The sequence below is a fragment of the Brachypodium distachyon genome, chromosome 2, assembly GCF_000005505.3.
Source record: "Brachypodium distachyon strain Bd21 chromosome 2, Brachypodium_distachyon_v3.0, whole genome shotgun sequence".
Classification (NCBI taxonomy): domain Eukaryota; kingdom Viridiplantae; phylum Streptophyta; class Magnoliopsida; order Poales; family Poaceae; genus Brachypodium; species Brachypodium distachyon.
The window spans coordinates 33,448,079-33,467,415 of NC_016132.3; the positions used below are offsets into that span (position 1 = coordinate 33,448,079).

General features: G+C 44.9%; 2 protein-coding genes across 4 annotated transcripts; both read right to left on the bottom strand.

The window, feature by feature from the left end:
- Positions 1–5,411, bottom strand: LOC100835843. Its single transcript, XM_003568746.4, has 12 exons — positions 5,185–5,411; positions 4,965–5,042; positions 3,469–3,550; positions 3,152–3,219; positions 2,843–2,944; positions 2,201–2,290; positions 1,910–1,984; positions 1,740–1,772; positions 1,270–1,344; positions 795–836; positions 437–510; positions 1–348 (listed from the first exon to the last, which is right to left on the bottom strand). Exons 1-12 carry the CDS (start codon positions 5,305–5,307, stop codon positions 321–323), a joined length of 870 nt encoding a protein of 289 aa, XP_003568794.1. The 5' UTR covers positions 5,308–5,411; the 3' UTR covers positions 1–320.
- A 3,348-nt stretch (positions 5,412–8,759) lies between these two features.
- On the bottom strand, positions 8,760–11,411 carry LOC100836147 (F-box/FBD/LRR-repeat protein At5g22660). 3 transcript variants are annotated; one of them, XM_010233338.3, is made up of 4 exons: positions 10,279–11,411; positions 10,030–10,173; positions 9,532–9,917; positions 8,760–9,034 (listed from the first exon to the last, which is right to left on the bottom strand). In XM_010233338.3, the coding sequence occupies exons 1-3, from the start codon at positions 11,290–11,292 to the stop codon at positions 9,540–9,542; spliced, it is 1,536 nt and encodes a 511-aa protein (XP_010231640.1). In that variant the 5' UTR covers positions 11,293–11,411; the 3' UTR covers positions 8,760–9,034; positions 9,532–9,539. The 3 variants fall into 3 exon arrangements, with proteins under 3 accessions (XP_010231640.1, XP_024314760.1, XP_003568795.1); XM_024458992.1 differs by lacking the exon at positions 8,760–9,034 and adding an exon at positions 9,122–9,432; XM_003568747.3 differs by lacking the exon at positions 8,760–9,034 and having other exon boundaries at positions 9,149–9,917.
- Between the last annotated feature and the right edge of the window lie 7,926 nt (positions 11,412–19,337).

The following is a 19,337-nucleotide window of genomic DNA, read 5'->3' on the forward strand; positions in this document are numbered from 1 at the left end:
GAGAAATAAACAGCAAAGGGTAATTGTTTTTAAAGTCGTTACAAAACCCAACAATTACCAAAGGGTCGTCCGTTTATTTACGGCTAAAGTGTTGCCAAAAAGAAACCCAATGGCACAAGTGATGCCAGAATAGCGTCTGGTCTAAAAATTTCCTGCTCTTAGTATCGCACACATTCAAATTTAACAAACAGCACTTCCTGCTAGCAAATATAACAAAAAGGCTGGAGCTCTTTACATTTTAACCAGTAAGGATTTCCCTTTACAACGTTTCTATGGAGCAAAGAATCTGGATGGATGTCTCTCGCTTACCCTGAGGAAATTTAACTGACAGACTTCACCGACGTGGACCTGCAAAAGAACGCACCAGTTTTACTTCATTATTTGATCATTGTTTCAGTTCATATGTCCAGAAATAAAGGAGGCTCAATCCTCAGACCTGCTTAGCTTCTCAGCAGAAGCATCATTGGCGAAGCCACTATAATCCCCTGACTCTATGGCCAGTTGCAACCCCTGAAAAGTAACAAGTATCCACTGTAACAGTAAGACAACTTTGAACAGCTCATAGAACACAGAACCAGGAACCTTAGCCGAATTACATTGGACTCCAGCTTATCGTCGCAGACTTGTGGTTGTTGTTGCTTTTTATAAAATGCATGATCTTTGTTACTAACTTTGTTTAGGGTAAAGAAAAGCTGGATACTTCTCCAAGATATTGACAAGAGACATTAATTTTCAATTCTGACCAGTACAATATAAATATCTTACAATATAAAGAAGTATGATGACTAACTAACCTGTAAGCCATTAAAACGCTTCCCAGACGGTTTTAAGCCCTCCTGTAAAAATCAAAGGAGAATGCTTATGAAATGGACAAACAATTTGAGAAGCCTACAGCACATCAAATATTAGTACTCCCTCCGATCCATAAAAAGTGTCGCCCATTTTGTACTAACTACAAATGTTGTACTAAATGGACGACACTTATTATGGATCGGAGGGAGTAACATAAATACTACTTTAACAGAACGCACTGCAGGTATTACCAACATGTAAATTATCTTAAAATATAAACTATAACAAAACGATACCAATTCAATTCTACCTATTTGTTAACTTTTTCTAGAAAATACATTCAAATGCAATTCATCAATCACAACCAAAAGGGTATGTGAACGCACTATGGCATGTGTTGGTCAGAACATGAAAAGTAACTGCAGATAGTGCATGTCAGAAGTAAGAATTCTACAATACGTTATGCTAGGTTCATACCAGGCGTTCTGGGAGCTTCCCACCACTTTGCTCTATGAATTGGCAGAGGTACATCACACCGGCGCATGAAAAATTCTGTTGGCAGAATATCATTAGTCACGATAAGAAAAAACTGAAGTGCAAGGAGCTAACAATATTATATAGGTAAATTTGGAAGAGGAAGGGCATGCATGTCATTCCAGTAATTGTGCGAACTCGAAAATCACACGATGTGTCATGCATATAATATCTTTCGGGGCTTCGTAGCAAACTTCACCCAGCTGATTTCTACACAAACTGTGACTGGGATTTAAGGGTTATGTGCAACTCAAGAGACAACTTTTATCACATAATCACTCAGCAGTGTAAAATACGAGCGGCAATCTTTCTGGATTTTCAGACACATGACTCCTCACTGTGTTGTTAAGAGTAAACAATGCAAACTAAAAATACTCAAATAACAACAGAAACATTTCTAAGCGAATATCCACCTGTTTGGCTTCCATTGAATCCATCTTCTCGTCCTACAAGAGCAAGAGGGCTTTAATGCAAGCAACTTAAGAACAGCAATCGTATCATGTTCTCCACTTCTCCATGTGAAAGACTGACAGGTATTTTCCTCAAAAAAAAAGTCTGTCAGGTAAAGCAGAAATGCACTTACCAGACCCCAGACCAATTCTTTGATGTTCTTAATTTCTGAACCTATATTTTCAAGCTTCAGTCGTGCACCAGTAACCTGAATAAAAGAAGTTTATATATCTAAAAACAATATGCACCATGAGTGCACTCTCCATGCACTTTAAGTACTACTAGTCTAGTTCAGTATAACAGAATTAATAAAGAATAAATTTTGCCTCTTATTAGAATATATAGATTCAACCTAATGAATTCATATGCACTTTGAAGAAATGTAGATATGGAGACTCATATGAAGGTGCTAAGGAGAAAGTACATCATCTTTTATTTGCCCAGAAAGCGCCTTCTGCTGATCCAACTTATCATCCAACTTCTCAATGCGCTGTGTCAAATGCTTTTTAGCAGCCTGCATAATCAAGAAAGTGGTTTAGCTATTAGAGAATCTCCTAAGTTGTATAACAAATACGAAATCCAATATGACAATCAAACCAAGTGGCACAAATGCACAGCCAAGAATTTGTAAGAAAATTAGGAGTACATCTTCTATAGCCTCAAACCAACATCATTTTAACCATCAAGCAAAAGTCAGATTGCCGGTGCAAACGGTTAAGAAATAAGGACTGCAACCAGTCAAGCAACTGTACATCTATACGTGAAAAATAGTTAGTTTAACCTTAGAGGCAACTGTGGTCAACAACTACCTTTCTGTAGGCAACAAGAAAACATTATCAACACAACAGTGAGCTAACCAGTTAGAGTCATGACTAAACTTCTGCATGGGAATTTATTTATGACAGAACTTGTTTTGAAAAGAAATAGGAATTACAAATCTCAACATCCTAGCAGTGCACTAGCATATTAGAAAGACAAGGAAACAGTAATTCAATAACTAGCTAGATCTAACTGTTTATTCTCAAGAAGAATGGAAAAGGAAACTAGAGGCACCATTGTTACTTACAGCAAGAGAGCTCTGAACTTGCTCCAGATGCTTAGTCATACTAGAAACAACGTTTGCCATGTTTTGCTTGGTCACATACATTAGGTCCGCAAAGGAGATGCCCTGGAGAAGAACAGCACTTCAAAAATGATTTTTTTCTTCAAGAGAACTGTGTGTGTGTGTGTGTGTGGGTAAATCAGATTGCAGTCATGGCTAAAAGAAATTATGATGGTACAAATTATAGAAAAAGAGATAGATCCTAGGATTTTGGCAGCTAAAGATATTGGCAGCATGACAGGAATATAAAAACCATGATGGAAAGAAACATACTTTCCACCACATGTAACCATAACCCAGTGCTCCAACAGTTGCTGCAGGTACTATCAGGCCTGATACCCCTGCAAAAGATTAAGAAAAATGTCACTAGGAAGAATATATCATCATATAATGCAGTAAAAATGTGTTTTGCCGCAGGTCACGCAATAGCTAGGTAATTGTGCTGGAATAACCTACAGTAGCATAGCATAGGCTGGTTCACTAGTTGCTAGAAATCCCTCTTATCTAATACAGACTACCCCAGTCAAAGACATCAAATTTGACAATTTATCATTTAACATTTTAGAAAATAAAAAAGTACTCAGGCAAACCTGCTTGTCCAGAACCTCCATTGAGAACAGTTATGGAACGTTGAGAACCTAGCTCTCGCACCTGCATAGTTAGGAGGCGTACCTGGAACGACCAGCATGTAAGTTCAGGATGACAAAATTGAGTAACATGCTTATGAAGATAAACAACATACATGCTCAAAGATGAGAAGAAATGATGGTTGTAACAACTTTCAAGGATTACATTTGTAGTTGAATGTATTGGAATAGTTTAAATGCCACATGCAGTACTATGAAGTTGCATTAATCTTCCTGTGCTAAACTGCCTCGTTTCATCCTATCACAGATTGCATACTTGTGGCTTATGGTATCTCTTAATAGTTAATATTGATGCACTTCCAAAATACTCAATGATGCTTCATTCTAATTGATCCAATTGTCAACCCAGCATACCACTATAACACTACTCCCTCCGATCCTAAATTGTTGTCGAAATATTACATGTATCTAGACGCTTTTTAAGAATAGATACATCCATATTTGGGCAAATTTGAGTCATGAATTTAGGATCAGAGGGAGTACAATATAAATTCATCACTCGTGCTAGAAACAACTGAACTATCATTTAAACAGTTTTAGACATCAAGTCTCAACTAAGACTGACTTGTTTTACGGTAATAAGATATATCTATATCAAGGTAAAAAGTTGAAATATACACATTTCAAATGCGTCTCAAGTTTAGTACACAGGAACATCCATAATCCAACGTTCATAGGAGCATTTTAAATTGAGCCATTGCAAGTTCAGATGAAGTTTTTTCTATCTCGGAATAATGAATGTTTAGCACAAGGCATCTATAGTACAGCAGACAAAAAATAAATAGGAAAAAGGAATGAAAATGCCACGTTACTAAATAGGGATAACCATCAAAGAGAAATGTGTTCCTCGGTCTTAGGATCTACCAAATTTGTCACTACAACTGCTCCGGATTTCAGTGAAATTGTTGTGTAATGTTTCTGCCAATCAAACCGTAGCATGCAGAGCAACTGACATGGACATATTCATGAAACCGGACACACTAATTTCCACACATGCATCCCATGTTTATATTTGCTTATCTCTTTTTGAAATGGATCAAGTGTATTGGACTATTTGCAACAAGGCATCAACTCGCATGCTTCATGCTGGATTCAGAACAATACTTAGCAAATAGCTACCATAAATTTTGCATAGAAGCCATGCTATGAATATCACAGTCACGGTCATCCCATCCAAGATATCAAAACATCCATCACAGGGGTAGCAACTGATCTGGGCCTGGCAATTTGAAATTTGAACTACAAGTCGGTACTACCAGCTGATCTGGGCCTGGCATCGAACTAGATACAGTATTTGCATCACGCAGTTCACATGTTTGCAATTTTGAAGTGCAGGCTCTTACGGAAGCCTATGTGTCACAAAGTACACCCACGCTGAATCAGAACAAACTCTTAGCTAATAGGTGATCACAGCCAAGGAAGGGAGATCACACGCATACCTCGTTGAGCGCGTTGTTGATGCCGAGGTCCACACCCCCACCTCCTCCCTTCCCGTTCCCACCCTTCTCCAGCAACTCCTGCAAGGCCACGCGACAAGTATCATCAAAACCAATCATCCGAAGCAAACGACCTCCCTCCGTCCCTCTCCAAGGATCAGGACCGGATCGGGGCTTCAAAGGGGGCAGGAGCAGCTGCGAGCTGGTGCCCCACGCGACGCACCTGCAGCTCGCCGAGGATCTCGGAGAGACGGCCGTTGCGGAGGACGACGGACCCGGCCACGCCCGTGCCGACGAGGAGGATAACACGGGTGAGGCTGAAGCCCGCCTGGGCCATCATCGCCATGGCTGCCCGCGCGGCCGCGCGTTCGAAGGTGGAGCTGGAGAAGAAAACCCTAGCTTAGGCGAGGTGAGCGGGTCGGGCAGAAAAGAAAGGGGAATGGGGTATGCGAGGACCAGGTGAAGAAGAAGGTGCCTTGCTAGGGGTGGGGCCTATATGTCGGAGACTCGGAGGCGGAACGGAGCAAGGTCGGCACGAGCTGAACGACCAAGAATCCCGCCACGATTTCATTTCATCTTACAAACACGATCGATTATTCGATTTACGATCTAGAATAATTTATCGCGTGTCTAAATTCAGACGACATTTTCGCCAGTACTACCTCATTTTAACACGGTAAAACTTTGAATTGATATACGATAGAGTATACAAAACGGGTGCTGCAATTGATGGTCATTCTCTTTCTCTCGAACAAAAAGATTTAGAAATTTATTATAGCTCTTTGGTGGAGTAACTCCTTGTTTCGGTATTACTCACGTGGAAACTGCATATTTGCAACATGTTGGTAAAAGTTATAACCCAATGTGAGTCATATGTCGTTGGCGTATGTAGAGTGGGATCACTTGGTTTTCAACGATCGTTGTGAGCGCACACATGAGTGTTTTGTCACACCGGCAGAGCTATGTACAGGCCAAACCAGGCCATGGCCCGCCCAGATATTTTGCAAAAAAAGAAGTCTATACTACTAATCAAAGGCCCAGCCTAGCAATGCCCATTGCCCGGCCTGCTCCGGTGCTCCCCTTTACGCGGCTACCTTCCTGGGTCGTCCGGACATGGCCGGTAGCTAGGGCGCCTTGGCCCTCGAGGACAATGGACGGAAGCCGGCCGGCAGGGCCGTCCTGCACATCGTCGATGCTCGCTCCATTGGTCTGCGCGCGGCGCCGCCTCGCTGTGCCCCGCAAGCCTACTGCCGCTGCCACGTGCGTGCCCCGCACGACGCCGCTGCTCGCTCCACTGCCCTCCGCCGCCTCGCCGCGCCCGCAGCCATGCACCTGCCGTTCCGTGGCTGCTGCTTCTCTGCCGCGCTTGCCCCACAGGTTGCCACTGCCCGCTCCCTCTTCTTCCCCAATTTCTCTATTGAAGTATGTTTTTTTTTCTTCTAAATCTGTAGTTTGCAATTTGTCAATTTTATAACATGGCACTGATTGGATTGTAGAGTTGAAAAAGATCCTATGAAAGTAACAACTGATCCTTTTGCCCTTGCTTGAAAAGAAAATTTTCATGTTCTTCTTTAGCCTGGCCCGCCCATGAATTCCTTCGTAGCTCCGTCGCTGGCTTGTCATATGGTTAACGGTGTGGTCCACCTACCACGGTTCGTTGCATTTCTTTTCTTTTTTGTTGATTTAAATTCAACAAGATGCGATGTTAGTGATTTCGGGATAAATTGAAGAGGAGGAACCTAGAGTAGTTAAATTACTCGAATTTGTGGTTTTCCTTCTTACTTCATTATTGCTTCTCTTCGGATTATATATGCCCGGAGTTATCGGTTTGAGAATTGCAGCTAGGAAAGGTAGACAGCTGCAACAAGTGACAAAGGATGACGTAAATAGGAGAAAATTACGTGGAGCTATAAGCTTTTTTTCTTTTTTTGCGGGGAACGTGGAGCTATAAGCTATTAGGTCTGCCTATTACAACTTAGGTTGCCGCATCGAATCACAGCCTCTCGTTCAGTGAACTCACATCATCACTTGCGTCTTACTTCTTACTTTTGTATTCTTCAGTTGTTGCAATAGGGTCCTAACAAGTAGCGCCGATGTGGGAAAAGAGACGGCGACAGTGAGAGAAAAGAGGCGGCGGCAGCGAGTGAGAAGAAAAGTTCCAGATTATGATACAAAATAACTTCATGGCTTTCAGGTTTTCACATGTACAGCTGTTTTCCTGAAAGTTCCTGCTGCATTACCTAAAAAAAATGTTCCCACTGCAATGCACGGAGCAGTTGTTAACTAACCTTAGAAACGACATCGAAAATACAAATACGGAGTACCAATATTGGTAGCATCAGTAGCAGTGCAAGTGCAATATCTAACCAGGTTTGATTAGGAGAAAACCATACATTCATCACAGGCTTGCATAGATTCGTCATAAATTACACCTATTCATCTCGATAATTGGCAAGGACATCAAGAACAGCCACAAGTTTGACAACACAAATGCATGAGTACAAACACAAATACACAATCGACACAGGAATTGTGAGGTCATTGTTTAGCACTAGCAAAGATCAATATCGAAGAAAAAGGACAGATAAATTGATGAACTGACATCTGATCTTTAGAACAGTAACAAGAATAAAACCCTAATGAACTGAAAAGCTGCACAAAGCAAGATCTCGATTTGAAATTTGATCCTTTAACTAGCACCGCACATCGAGATCTTGGCATCAAAAGGAAAACGAGGATGGATTTTGACAAACAATTAGTCACCAACAAACAACAAGAAACTACAAAAATCCCTAGGATTCAAAAGAACAACATCGTCCACTGTAGGTAGTTTACGCATAACAAATTGGGTGTATAAAATAATTTATTGCTCAACCATTTGCATTTGCATTGGAAAAAAATCAAGAAATGAGAAAAATGTGAAAACTGGGGAAAGGAAACATGGACAAGATCCATCCACCCCAGCATCATCCGTCGACAGTGAGGTGGATAGCAATCAATGAACAGTCAAGTGCATCCGATGCCACTATACCAGCAGGAGATTTTTGGAGTCATCCATGCCCCCCGTCAGCGACAATGAAGATGACCAACAAGGTGCTTCGTAGGCAGGGAAGTCGTGGCAGAACCACATGATAACCTCAACTGAGCTGGACATGCCCTTCCCTGATATCTGAGCCTAGGACCCGGTGCAAGCTATTGAGCTCCCAGGCTGCACATGCAGTTGCATGACAAATCGTTTGGATGACATGCTCACACATGTACAGCGTATATGGAGATTGAATTCTTTTTTGCTGTGTTATCTGAAGCTCCCTGTATCGTTGTGAAGTAAAGTTTGTGATCTGCAGTGGTAGGGTTTTGAAGAAACAGAGCAGGGCAAAAATGATTGGTCTCCGAACTGCTAGACGAGAAAAAAGACTTGGGGTCATGTCATAATCTCAGGAGGGAGGAGGGCAAGCAGGTTTCCTCAGTCTCCGTTGAAGTATATTCACCATCCTTAACCACAGTAGACGCCATGGTGATCGGCAGCAGCATACCACACAAGGAGGTTTTGGCCACCGGTGATCAGAGCTTCGGAGTTGCCCTCGGCTCGTTTTCATTCTATTGGCAAATTCACAAGCTAACTTGGGCTGAAGGCAGGAGTGTTTTCGCAAGATTGCCAGGACTGATTTCATGCACATGATTTGGATCGGATGGCTGGCAACAGAGGGATGCACACGACGCTAAGATTTGTTTTTTGATTTTTTTTTGCAAGATGAAGATTTTGTTACCAAATCCAAATGTCATACTAAGATAATTACATAAACAAGAAAAGGGGAACATAAACCCTTTAAGGCATAATTGATCATGGATGCTGTATGTCATAATCGGATGATCGCCACGACAACACGGAGTACATTTTTAGCCATGCAGCTGAAGTTACCATCACATATTCACATTCTCATGGCGAAACTAATCAAATTAGCTTGATCAGGACTCACATTTCACAATTCAAGAAATCAGATAGACCATCAATGGCAACAGTTGGCTCTATATATGTCTTGCGTCTCGATGGATGGAGGATTCACATTGGACAACTGAAGAAACCAGATATACCATAAATAACTGTGATGATAATTAACTAGGCACATTTATGCAATCAATCAGAAGACACCAACGCACAATTTGCAAGCACAAAATCCTCTGCCAGATGGAGCAAATATTCCATGTAATATATAAAGGTAATTAGCAAGAAAGTAAGCAGAACATGATTTTGATCAGATCACTACTTCCCAGAAGCATCAGGCCACGCATGTTCAGCAGTCATTGTGCAATGCAGCGCTACTGTATCAGATCACAGCTAGCTAACGAAATCAAATGAACACATAGATAAGGTGCTCCATAATTGCCAACCAGAAACAGCGTTTACCAGTGGATGAGCAGTGGTACTAGTAACTTCGACACTTAAGCTAACCATGGTAGCAGAACCCATTTTCTAAACAAAGTGGAAGCAGAACCAAGAGTGGGGGTGAATCTTCAGAAACTGAAAATATTCTCAAGCGGAGCAATTTCACATGATGAAATATATAGGCACCTGTGACTTCAGTAGTTCGCAAAAGGGTCGTGAAGAGAAAAATTAGATCCTCTCTTGAAGCTCCGAATGTAACCTTCATCAGGATCAGAAGAGCCAGTAACCAGCACCGAGGAGCCTTCAGTGGCCCGTTTCATGGACCGCAGACTTGCCACTTTGGAATGCACGTCATCCATTGAAGTGAAATGGTCATTGGCCAACACAATCACCACCTTCTTCAGCACCAACGCGCTCTCGAAGAAAAACTTGAGGAACGCAAGCTCACTTCGCTCACCTCGGAAATCATGGAAAACCAGCAGCTTGATGCGTGACCGGATGCTATTGATGGTACCAGAATCATGCCAGAACTTGACATTGAGCTTGCCGGTAGGTTGATCAGTTTCTTTAGACTGAAATTTCCATTAAGTCAGTGCAAATGCAGTTCATCAGCTACTGATAGGAATTAGCAATATGAAGCTAGCACATACAAAAGAGTGCCAAAAGAACAGTCAGGGGCTTCACCTTGATATGGAGCGTCTCAACATTAGGAAAGCATCTGAGGACACTGGGGATCATCTTGACATCATTACGGACTCCAAAGCGCACCCCGAAAGCAAGGATTTTCACACTCGGTACCATGGTGCTTGGGCTCGCCCTTGTCCCAGCCTGCAAATGCAATTGCAATGCACCCAATTAAGAGAAGACACATGACACATTCACATTGATTGTCTAGGCACGATGCAAAATTGAACAAATGGAGAAGTCAGGCACCTTGATGATGTTGTTGCCGACCTCTAGGACGTGATTTCCTGGGTCGAGCTCCAAGTAACCCAACAAGTGCAGCTTAGGGGCATGGCCAATTTTGACTTTGGTGCAGCTGTCGTCCGGGGTCCAAGCTTCCGAATGGATCAGCCGCTCAAGGAGCGGGGCGTCCACCACGGAAATTTCCTCAAAGAAGGACCCGATGATCTGCACGCACCGGAGGCTGTGGCTGATGAGGCGGAGGCGCATCTTAAAAAGATTCCCTTGGATGCACAGGGTCTCGAGCACAGGGCTCCTGTCGAGGATGAAGTCCATGTCCCGGCTCTCCAGGAAGACGCAGCAAAGCCCTAGCTCGAGGAGGTTGGGGAAGGAGGCGGCGCTCGGGAGACCGGCGGTGTCGGGGAACTTCCAGAGGCCGAGGTAGAGGCGGGTGAGGGTGGCCATGCCGAAGAATGTGGAGGGGAGAACCAGGTCGAGCGGCCACGGGCGGTTAACGAGGACGAGCTCCTGGATGCCCTTGACGGCGAGTTGCTGGAGCCATCGCGTGAGAAGGCCTGGGAAATCCTCCATGTAGCTGCTGGTGAGCTGGACGCAGCGGAAAGGCCCCGGGTGCGCGGCGAGGATGCGGGAGACGGCGGAGGTGACGCGCCGCGCACCGGCGCGCGCGACCGCGGTGCCAGCGGGGACGAGGTCGGCGTCGACGAGGACGAGCGGGGCGGAGCGCCAGACCCCGAGCCAGCGACGGGAGAGCGCGGCGGTGCGTGCGGCATCGTCGACGGGGAGGCGGGAGACGATGTTGCGGAGGAGCGCGTCCGGGAGGCGGCTGACGCGGTCGAGACTGTCGTGGGGGAGGAGGGCGAAGAAGCGGGCGGCGGCGGAGACGGGCGGGTCCGGGAGGGCGTAGTGGGTGTAGGAGAGCACGTTTGCGAAAACCTGCTCCGTTTTCTCCGGGTCACACCCGCGGCGCCGGAGCTCGTCCGCCATCGCACGATCCATGGGGACAGGCGGCACCCGGGTGTCCATGGCTGCCGCCGCCGTCGGGTGCCGGAAGCGGTTGGGACGAGGGTTTTCGAGTGGCGAGCGCTGGGGAGTGGAGACGGTACGCGGACGGGAAATGTTTCGGGGCTGACAAAGAGCCGGCAGGGCGGCAACGGCAAGGGATGACGCTGGGATTATGACCGCTTCACCCACGAGTGTTTATCTTTCTCTTGATCTCCTGAACTTCGCAAAACCAAACAAATCATCCTCTGAAACCAATCTAAACGGTTTTTGTACGCGGTTTTGATGACGTGACGACTGAAAAATGCTACGTCGTCAGATTTAGGGAAGGAATAATTGGTTTAGACAAGAAAACCCCTCAACTTCCCTTCCTCTTCCTCATTATTCATTCCCTTCTCCTTTTCTCCCGTCCCATTCTAAAAACTAGGGTTCATCCTCAATGTTAAAATTAGACAGAAACTTGAGCTCAGTGCGGGTGTCGATTGTGTCTGGTTTCTTGCTATTTTTTTTAAATAATACGAATTATTTAATCATTATTGAAAATAATACATGTTTTAGATATTTTTTTAAAATAATACACCCTCGGCTTGGGTTAGGGCGACTAGAGCTAATCGGCCTGGCCCAAGTCGATTCGGCCCACTCGGCCTCGCCCAGGGAGGCCCCAATCGGCTTTGGCCAGGCCGACTGGGTGCTCGTCTTTCTCGTCAGTACAGGAACAAACGCCATTGCTCGCTGGTTGATCTCCCTTCGATAACCCTGGTCTCCACTCATTCTCATCGCATTAACACATGAGAATTAATCTCCACTATTCCACGAACCAGTTCAGGCACTAGGTCTCCGTTTTCCTTCTTTAATGGCCACTTCCATTGACACGCACCGAATGCCGCCCGTCAGTATCCGTCTCCAGATCTCCCTCTTCTGCCTATAAAAGGCGATTCCTAGCGCGTCACCATGTGCCTCTGCCCTTTCTCTCTCATTATCCTATTGAGAGATTGTCCCCTCAAGCTCTCTACATCTTGTGCCACGACCACTTTCCTCCGCCGTCCGTCGCCTCCATTGTTGAAGGGGAGCTCACTCCGAAGCTCTGTTCCTCGATTCCTTTCACCGGGAGACTCGTCTGACCCCCTTCACCTTTTTTGACAAGGTTTCGCGAACAACCGTCGCCGTTGGCCGTGCCATCCCCGACGTCATGTCGAAGCCATGCCCGGAGCCCCGGCCGCGACGGGAAACCTATTGCGCCTGAACCGGTTCGTGGAATAGTGGGGATTAATTCGTATGTGTTGATGCGAAGAGAATGAGTGGAGACCAGGGGAACCGAAGGGAGATCAACGGCGGGCGTGGCGTTCGAGCTTCTGTTCCCCTGTACGTGCGAGAAAGACGAACACCCAGTCGGCCTGGCCGAAGCCGACTGGGGCTTAATCGGTCTGGGCGATGCGGACAAGGGCCAGTCGGCCTGTGGGCAGGCAGGCCGGCCTCCAGTCGGCCTGGGCGAGGCCGAGTGGGCCTAATCGGCTTGGCCCAGGCCGAGTGGGCCTAATCGGCTTGGCCCAAGCCGATTAGCTCCAGTCGGCCTGGGCTAGGCCGAGGGTGTATTGTTTTTGAGATTTTTCTAAAATGGTATTATTTTCAATAATGATTAAATAATTCGTATTATTTAAAAAAATTAGCTGGTTTCTTAGATATATTGATATGTGCTCAGTTCATGCTATTTTATTTTTTGGGTAAATGTATGATATTTCTTACTTTGTGGTAAGCATGCTCGCTTTGGTTTTGAGATGCAACTGAAATGATCATGTTTTGCTATATAAAAATATATGCTCCAACCGATTACCGCTCTAAAACTGACACTGTTGCATTTTGCCGGGGTGATTAATCCGGTTTTGCAAAATTCAGAAAATTAAGCACCCAAATTTAAAGAGGGGAAATTGAGGGGTTTCCTGCCTAAACCAACTGATACCTGCACTAAAACTGACAGCATAGCATTTAACAGTCGCCACGTCAGCAAAACCGCCTACAAAAACTGCTTAGGTTGGTCTCAGGGGGTGATTTGTCTGGTTTTGCATAGTTCAGGGGGTAAAGTACCCGGTTTTGAAGTTCAGGGGGTAAAGTGGTCCCATTCTCAAAGTTCAGAGGGTTATATGGACTTAACTCTTATTTTTACTATTTTTTAAGCCACAGTTGGCGTACATCCGTGCCTCGTACGTCCTCCGACACCCACGCACACTCGCTAAAACCAGCCGTTGCCTCCCACCCGCACGATCAGGCGGAAGGCACACCTTCCTAATTTCCTTGTCCCGTCGTTCCCACCTCCAGCGCCGCCATACCGACTCCGCCCCTGCCTTCCACAGCCGCGGACGCCGCCGCCCTTCCTCTTCGCAGATGACGTCTCCCACGCGGCGGCCCCGCCATCCTTAGCCGCGTATGAACTCCTCCAACATCCGCCGCATCCGCCTCCCTCACCCGCGGCCACTGCCGTCCGTCGCAGCTTGGGACGCCACTGCCCTCCCTCGCCACCGACGATGTCGTTCCGGATGCCGCCACCGTGTTCTATCGCGGATGACGCCGCCGTCATGCACCGTCCGTCCATCGCCGCCATCATACCTCCGCTCTCTCGCGAAGCCACCACCGCGCGCCGGCGCCGCTGTGTACCGTCAACATCCGACAACTAGGGCTTTCACAAACTGTGGTAGGTGATGATGAAACCACATCTGCTTATAAGGTTGAGTGCCAACCACATCTATGTGTGCATGTCATGTGTTTGATGAAGTGCACATAACGAGTCATGGTAGTCAGTCGTCTTCCCCCATTTGATCTATATGCCTTGTGGTGAACTGAGATTATTTTGCCTTACACCCCTGCACCATTGTATCTGTATAAAACCATGATATTATTTTACCTATATTTGTATAAAACCATGATATTCTGTTACCTATTGACTGCTGGAGTCTCCTTTACATAACCTTCTGGTATGAATGAACCGATTAGTGTTCCTTTGTTAATCTTCCCTTGTAGTTTTTGGCTGTACACGTGTAATCCCCTCCTGCCTGAAAAAAGGCTGCTCAAGTACATAACAGCTGTCTTGTTTTTGTTTCCTTTGATTGCTGTCATCCACTTCTATTACTTTTCCTTTCATAGTTCTTGCTCCTATGAATATTGTGGTTTAGGGTTCTTACACTAATGTAGCCTTTAGTGTGGTATGACATTTTAATTTGTTATCATCTTCTTCAAGATACATCTCCAGTTCAGGTTCTTTGTTATATTTTCTAGAGGTTCGTTGTTATTTCCGGTTCTTACATGTCTAAAAGAAAAGCTTCAGTCTAGCATTATGGAACAAGCTCATGCTTGGATCAGTTCATGTTTACATCAAACAAACATGAATGGAGTAATTTTGTGTTTCTTCCAAAGCAATAAAAATCAGGTTGATTTTATCAGAATATCTCTGTTCTTTTCTTCAAACATTTTCCTAGCTATGAATAGTGTCGGACCTGATTTTGGCTACATAGAACTGCTTAGATCTGTATCTCCCAAATGATACTGGTAATGCTTGTGCAACTTCGGTTAGTTAATTTTGGGATAAGAGAGAAACTGCTTGAGGGGTGAAGTAGTAGGATTTATTAATTTGACTACAGAATGCTTATCTCCTGGATCACGTTCTTCGTACGTAGTAGCAGCTCAAATTATCTCCTTCTCCACTCCCCGCAGACTACTCCACTCCTCAGAGTTCCCAATTCTCAAATTATTGCATCTTAGTAACTTCTAACTAAATTGGTCAATGATCAGCAGATTTTTTACTGCAACTCTCTACATTTCATTTGTTTACTGCGGTGACAATTTTTAGTAGCTGTGTAATGATTTGGCTTTTTTAACTGAGTTCATTAGGTGCTTCACTAGGAAGGAGTTCAACTGGAACTTCGAAAATTGAGAGGTATGATGGACATATATGCTTCATAGTTCTCTTTTTTATATTAAGTTTTCTTACATCATAGTACATGGTTTATTGTTGATGAACAAAAAGCTTTAGAAGAAGAGAGGAAGCTTTATGGGAAGACAATTTACTTATCAGCTTTATGGGAACTCTATACCTCATTGTTCATTACGTGACGTTGCTGAATATCTTGAAAAACCATTACTGTAATTCCCACTCCCACCTCATGAATAATGAGATCATTATTCCATAACTATTGTCATACAATTTTGAATGTCTTGAAAAGGTATAGAGTACTCATGAACACTCGTCAGAGTTCCCAATTCTCAAATTATTGCATCTTAGTAATAATGAGATCAATCATTGACCATTGATCTACGAATATCTTATATGATTCCTTTTTGCTGCATGCATATTATAGCTCTGTATAGTTTTACACAACGTTTGTTCATTTTCACCTGAAGGCTTAGAATATCTTTGGGGACTTATCATTGCTTGCCTTGGTTGAGGTAAATTTTGTTAGGTTCGTTGCATAGGAAACAAAAAATTTCCTACGAGAAGTGCGGAAGAAAACCCAAGAATATATATACTAGATGTATGTAACGAGAGGGATCATGAACACCATACCCTCGTAGACCGCTAAGCGTTACGATCACGAGATCGTTGTTGGTGTAGTGGAACTTTCAATGAGATCAATCTCAGTGCCGAACGGACAGCACCTCCTTGGTATCCACACGTTCAGCTTCACGTTGTCTCCTCCTTCCTCGATCCAGCAAGCGAGAGGGAGAGGTAGACGAGATCCCGGCAGCACGACGGCGTGGTGACTATGGTGAATATTCTCACGGGCAGGGCTACGCCGTGCGCGTGAGAAGAGGAGGAGAGGAGGGCTCAGGGGAGAGAGATCCAACTGAAAGCTTGGGGTGTCTCTCTCCCTTGCCCCCCTTCTATTTATATAGGGGTAGAGGAGGCGTGGCCGGCCAGGACTATCCCGTGGCCAGGACTCTCCGGCGGCCAGGACTCTCATGCGGCCAGGACTCTCCCGCGGCCAGGACTCTCCTCCTGGCCGCATGGGCCCTGTGGGCTAGCCCCTCGGCCCATTAAGGCCAGGGTGCTCCCTCACAGGCCCATTTAGCCCAGGGATAGGTGGGCCTCAAGGTGGAACCCTCCGGATCCCTCCGGAACCTTCTAAAAGCTTCCCGGTCAAAACGGGAAATATTCCAAACTTTCCAGAACCCTGAAAACAACTTTCCATATATAAATCTTTATCTCCGGAACATTCCGGAGCTCCTCGTTGCGTCTAGGATCCCATCCAAGACTCCGAATCATAATTCGATATCATCATCATTTATCTCATCTAACCCAAGCAACATGAAACGTTAAGTGTGTGACCCTACGGGTTCGAGAACATGTGGACATGATCAAATATCAATAACCAATAGCGGGACCTGGATGTCCATAATAGTTCCCACATATTCCACGAAGATCTCATCGGTTGAACCACTATGTCGAGGATTCAATTAATCCAGTATCCAATTCTCTTTGTCTCGCGATATATTACTTGCCCGAGATTTGATCGTCGGTATCGCCATACCTAGTTTAATCTCGTTACCGGCAAGTTTTCTTTACTCGTTCCGTAATATAATACCCCCGCAACTAAACACATTAGTCGCATGCTTGCAAGCTCATTAGGATGTTATATTACCGAGAGGGCCCAGAGATATCTCTCCGTCACAAGGAGTGACAAATCCCAGTCTTGATCCATACAACCCAACAAGCACCTTCTGGGATACCTGAAAAACACCTTTATGATCACCCAGTTACGAGATGACGGTTGATGCCCACAAAGTATTCTTCCGGTACTAGGGAGTGGCATGATCTCATGGTCTAAAGAAATAATACTTGACATAATAAAACATAAGCAACTTAAACTTAAGTGACACGATCAAAAGCTATGTTTAGGTTTGGGTCTGTCCATCACATCATTCTCCTAATGATATGATCTCGTTATTAAATGACAACACATGTCTATGGTTAGGAAACCTTAACCATCTTTAATCAACGAGCTAATCTAGTAGAGGCGTATTAGGGACACGGTATTTGTTTATTTATCCACACATGTATTTGAGTTTCCAATCAATACAATTATAGCATGGGCAATGAACATTTATCAAGAACAATGAAATATGATAATAACAAATTTATTATTGCCTCTAGGGCATATTTCCAACAAATTTTCTCCGCAGGGGCGCATTATCCATATCAGTGCGAATGTACTGATTCGAATGATGGTATAGAGATACAGATGTAATGTGTATGATGAAATATGTGTACTAGAGATAGATATGTATATGGTGAGCAACTGAGTGTGATCGGTTACATGGCATTTTACTTCAACGCAACATAGAGTTATCTCTAATGCTTTAGTAAATTATCACGCACTCCTACCTAAACATTGGTATCCTGTTTTACTAGCCTACCTATTTTTGGATATTCTTTGCACGTTGGAAAGGAGCATGATAATTTGGTCGGTGAGCTGCTGCTACAAAACTGATATACTGACAGATCAAAAGGAATTGGAAATGTAACTCAAATAGGTGATATTTACATTTCCGAGAAAAAGGTAATTGCCCGTGTTTATTTGTAAAACTTCCATATCGGTTGTATTACTCAGTTTTCCTTTTGATGGCAATGGGGTGGGTCTAGACGGGTCGACCAAATCCATATCCATATCCATTGCCAAATCAAGTATCCATCCACGAAAGTATCCGTGGATGCAAAACCATATCCACATCCATATCCACCGGGTATCCGGGTATCCATGGATTATCCATATCCATGCAATATACTCTCTCCATTCCATAATTTTTGTCGAATCTTACATGTATCTACACACTTTTTAGGAATATATACATCCATTTTTAGGCAAATTTGAGACAAGAATTATGGAACAGAGCGAATACATCATAAACAGGAGCAACAACAACATATCAGGAATTGGGAGGGGATCGATGGGGGAATCAAGAGTCGAGGACAGATCGAGGTCAGGTTGTTAGGGTAGGGTTGAGTAGGAAGAAGACTATTTATATGACTCTAGCTAACTAATGAACCCACATGTCAAATAATTTATTTATTTTAATAAATACCGGGTATCCATGGATCAAATGTGATATCCGTGCCCGCTCCACGAGTTGGCGGGTATCCATTCGTGGATATCCATGGATCGAAAACCCGCTCCATATCCGCGATCCATGGATATCCACATTTCGACTATCCATTGCCATCCTGAGTTTTCCTCCCACACTATCACAATTAGTGACTACAGGACTTGGAATATGTGCATGATCATAAGAGTATGCGTCATTCTTTTTCATGTTTGCCATTTTTACTAAGTGACAAAATGTTTATTTCAACGTTGCAACGTACGGGCACTTAACTAGCGGGTAATGACGTAAGAGCATCTTCAGTGGTTACCCTTATATCAAGGCCCCTAAACATTTAGGGGCTTTCCCCTAATTTTTTTAGCCCTTATTTTAATTCCATCTTCAGCAGGAGCACCTATATTTCAGCCCCTATTTAATTTTTCTATTACACTGACATATGGGGCCAATCTGTCAGTGGGACATTTTCACTTTTCTTATCTTCTTCTCCGATGAGCAGGGGCAGGCAAGGGCGCCAACGGCCGAGGCAGAGGAGAGGTAGGCGAGGTCGCCGAGGGCGCGACCGTGTGCGATAGAGGAAAGACGGTCGCCGGCGGGAGAGGCTTGCAGCGTTCGGGCAATGGTGCGGCTGGCAGCGCGGGACATGGGGCACGGGGGATGGGACGGCCGGGAGCGCACGAAGCCAGGGACGCAGCGCGGCCGGAGGCATTGGAGTTGGGGGCGGCCGGGCGCTGGAGTTGGGGGCGGTAGGCTGGCCGGCGATGACGGAGGTCGGGTAGGGGAGGCGAGATGCAACGGCCGGAAGAGGAGGCGGCTGGTTGGCCAGCGGCAACAGAGGTTGGCCAGCGGCAACAGAGGTTGGCCAGGGGATTGTGGAGGAGAGTCAAGAGGAGAAATGTAGGGGCCTTCCTACTTTAGGGGCTTGAGTAGGGAGCCTGCTAAAGACGTTTTTTTTCTCCGACCCCTAAAAAATGAGTAGGGGTTTT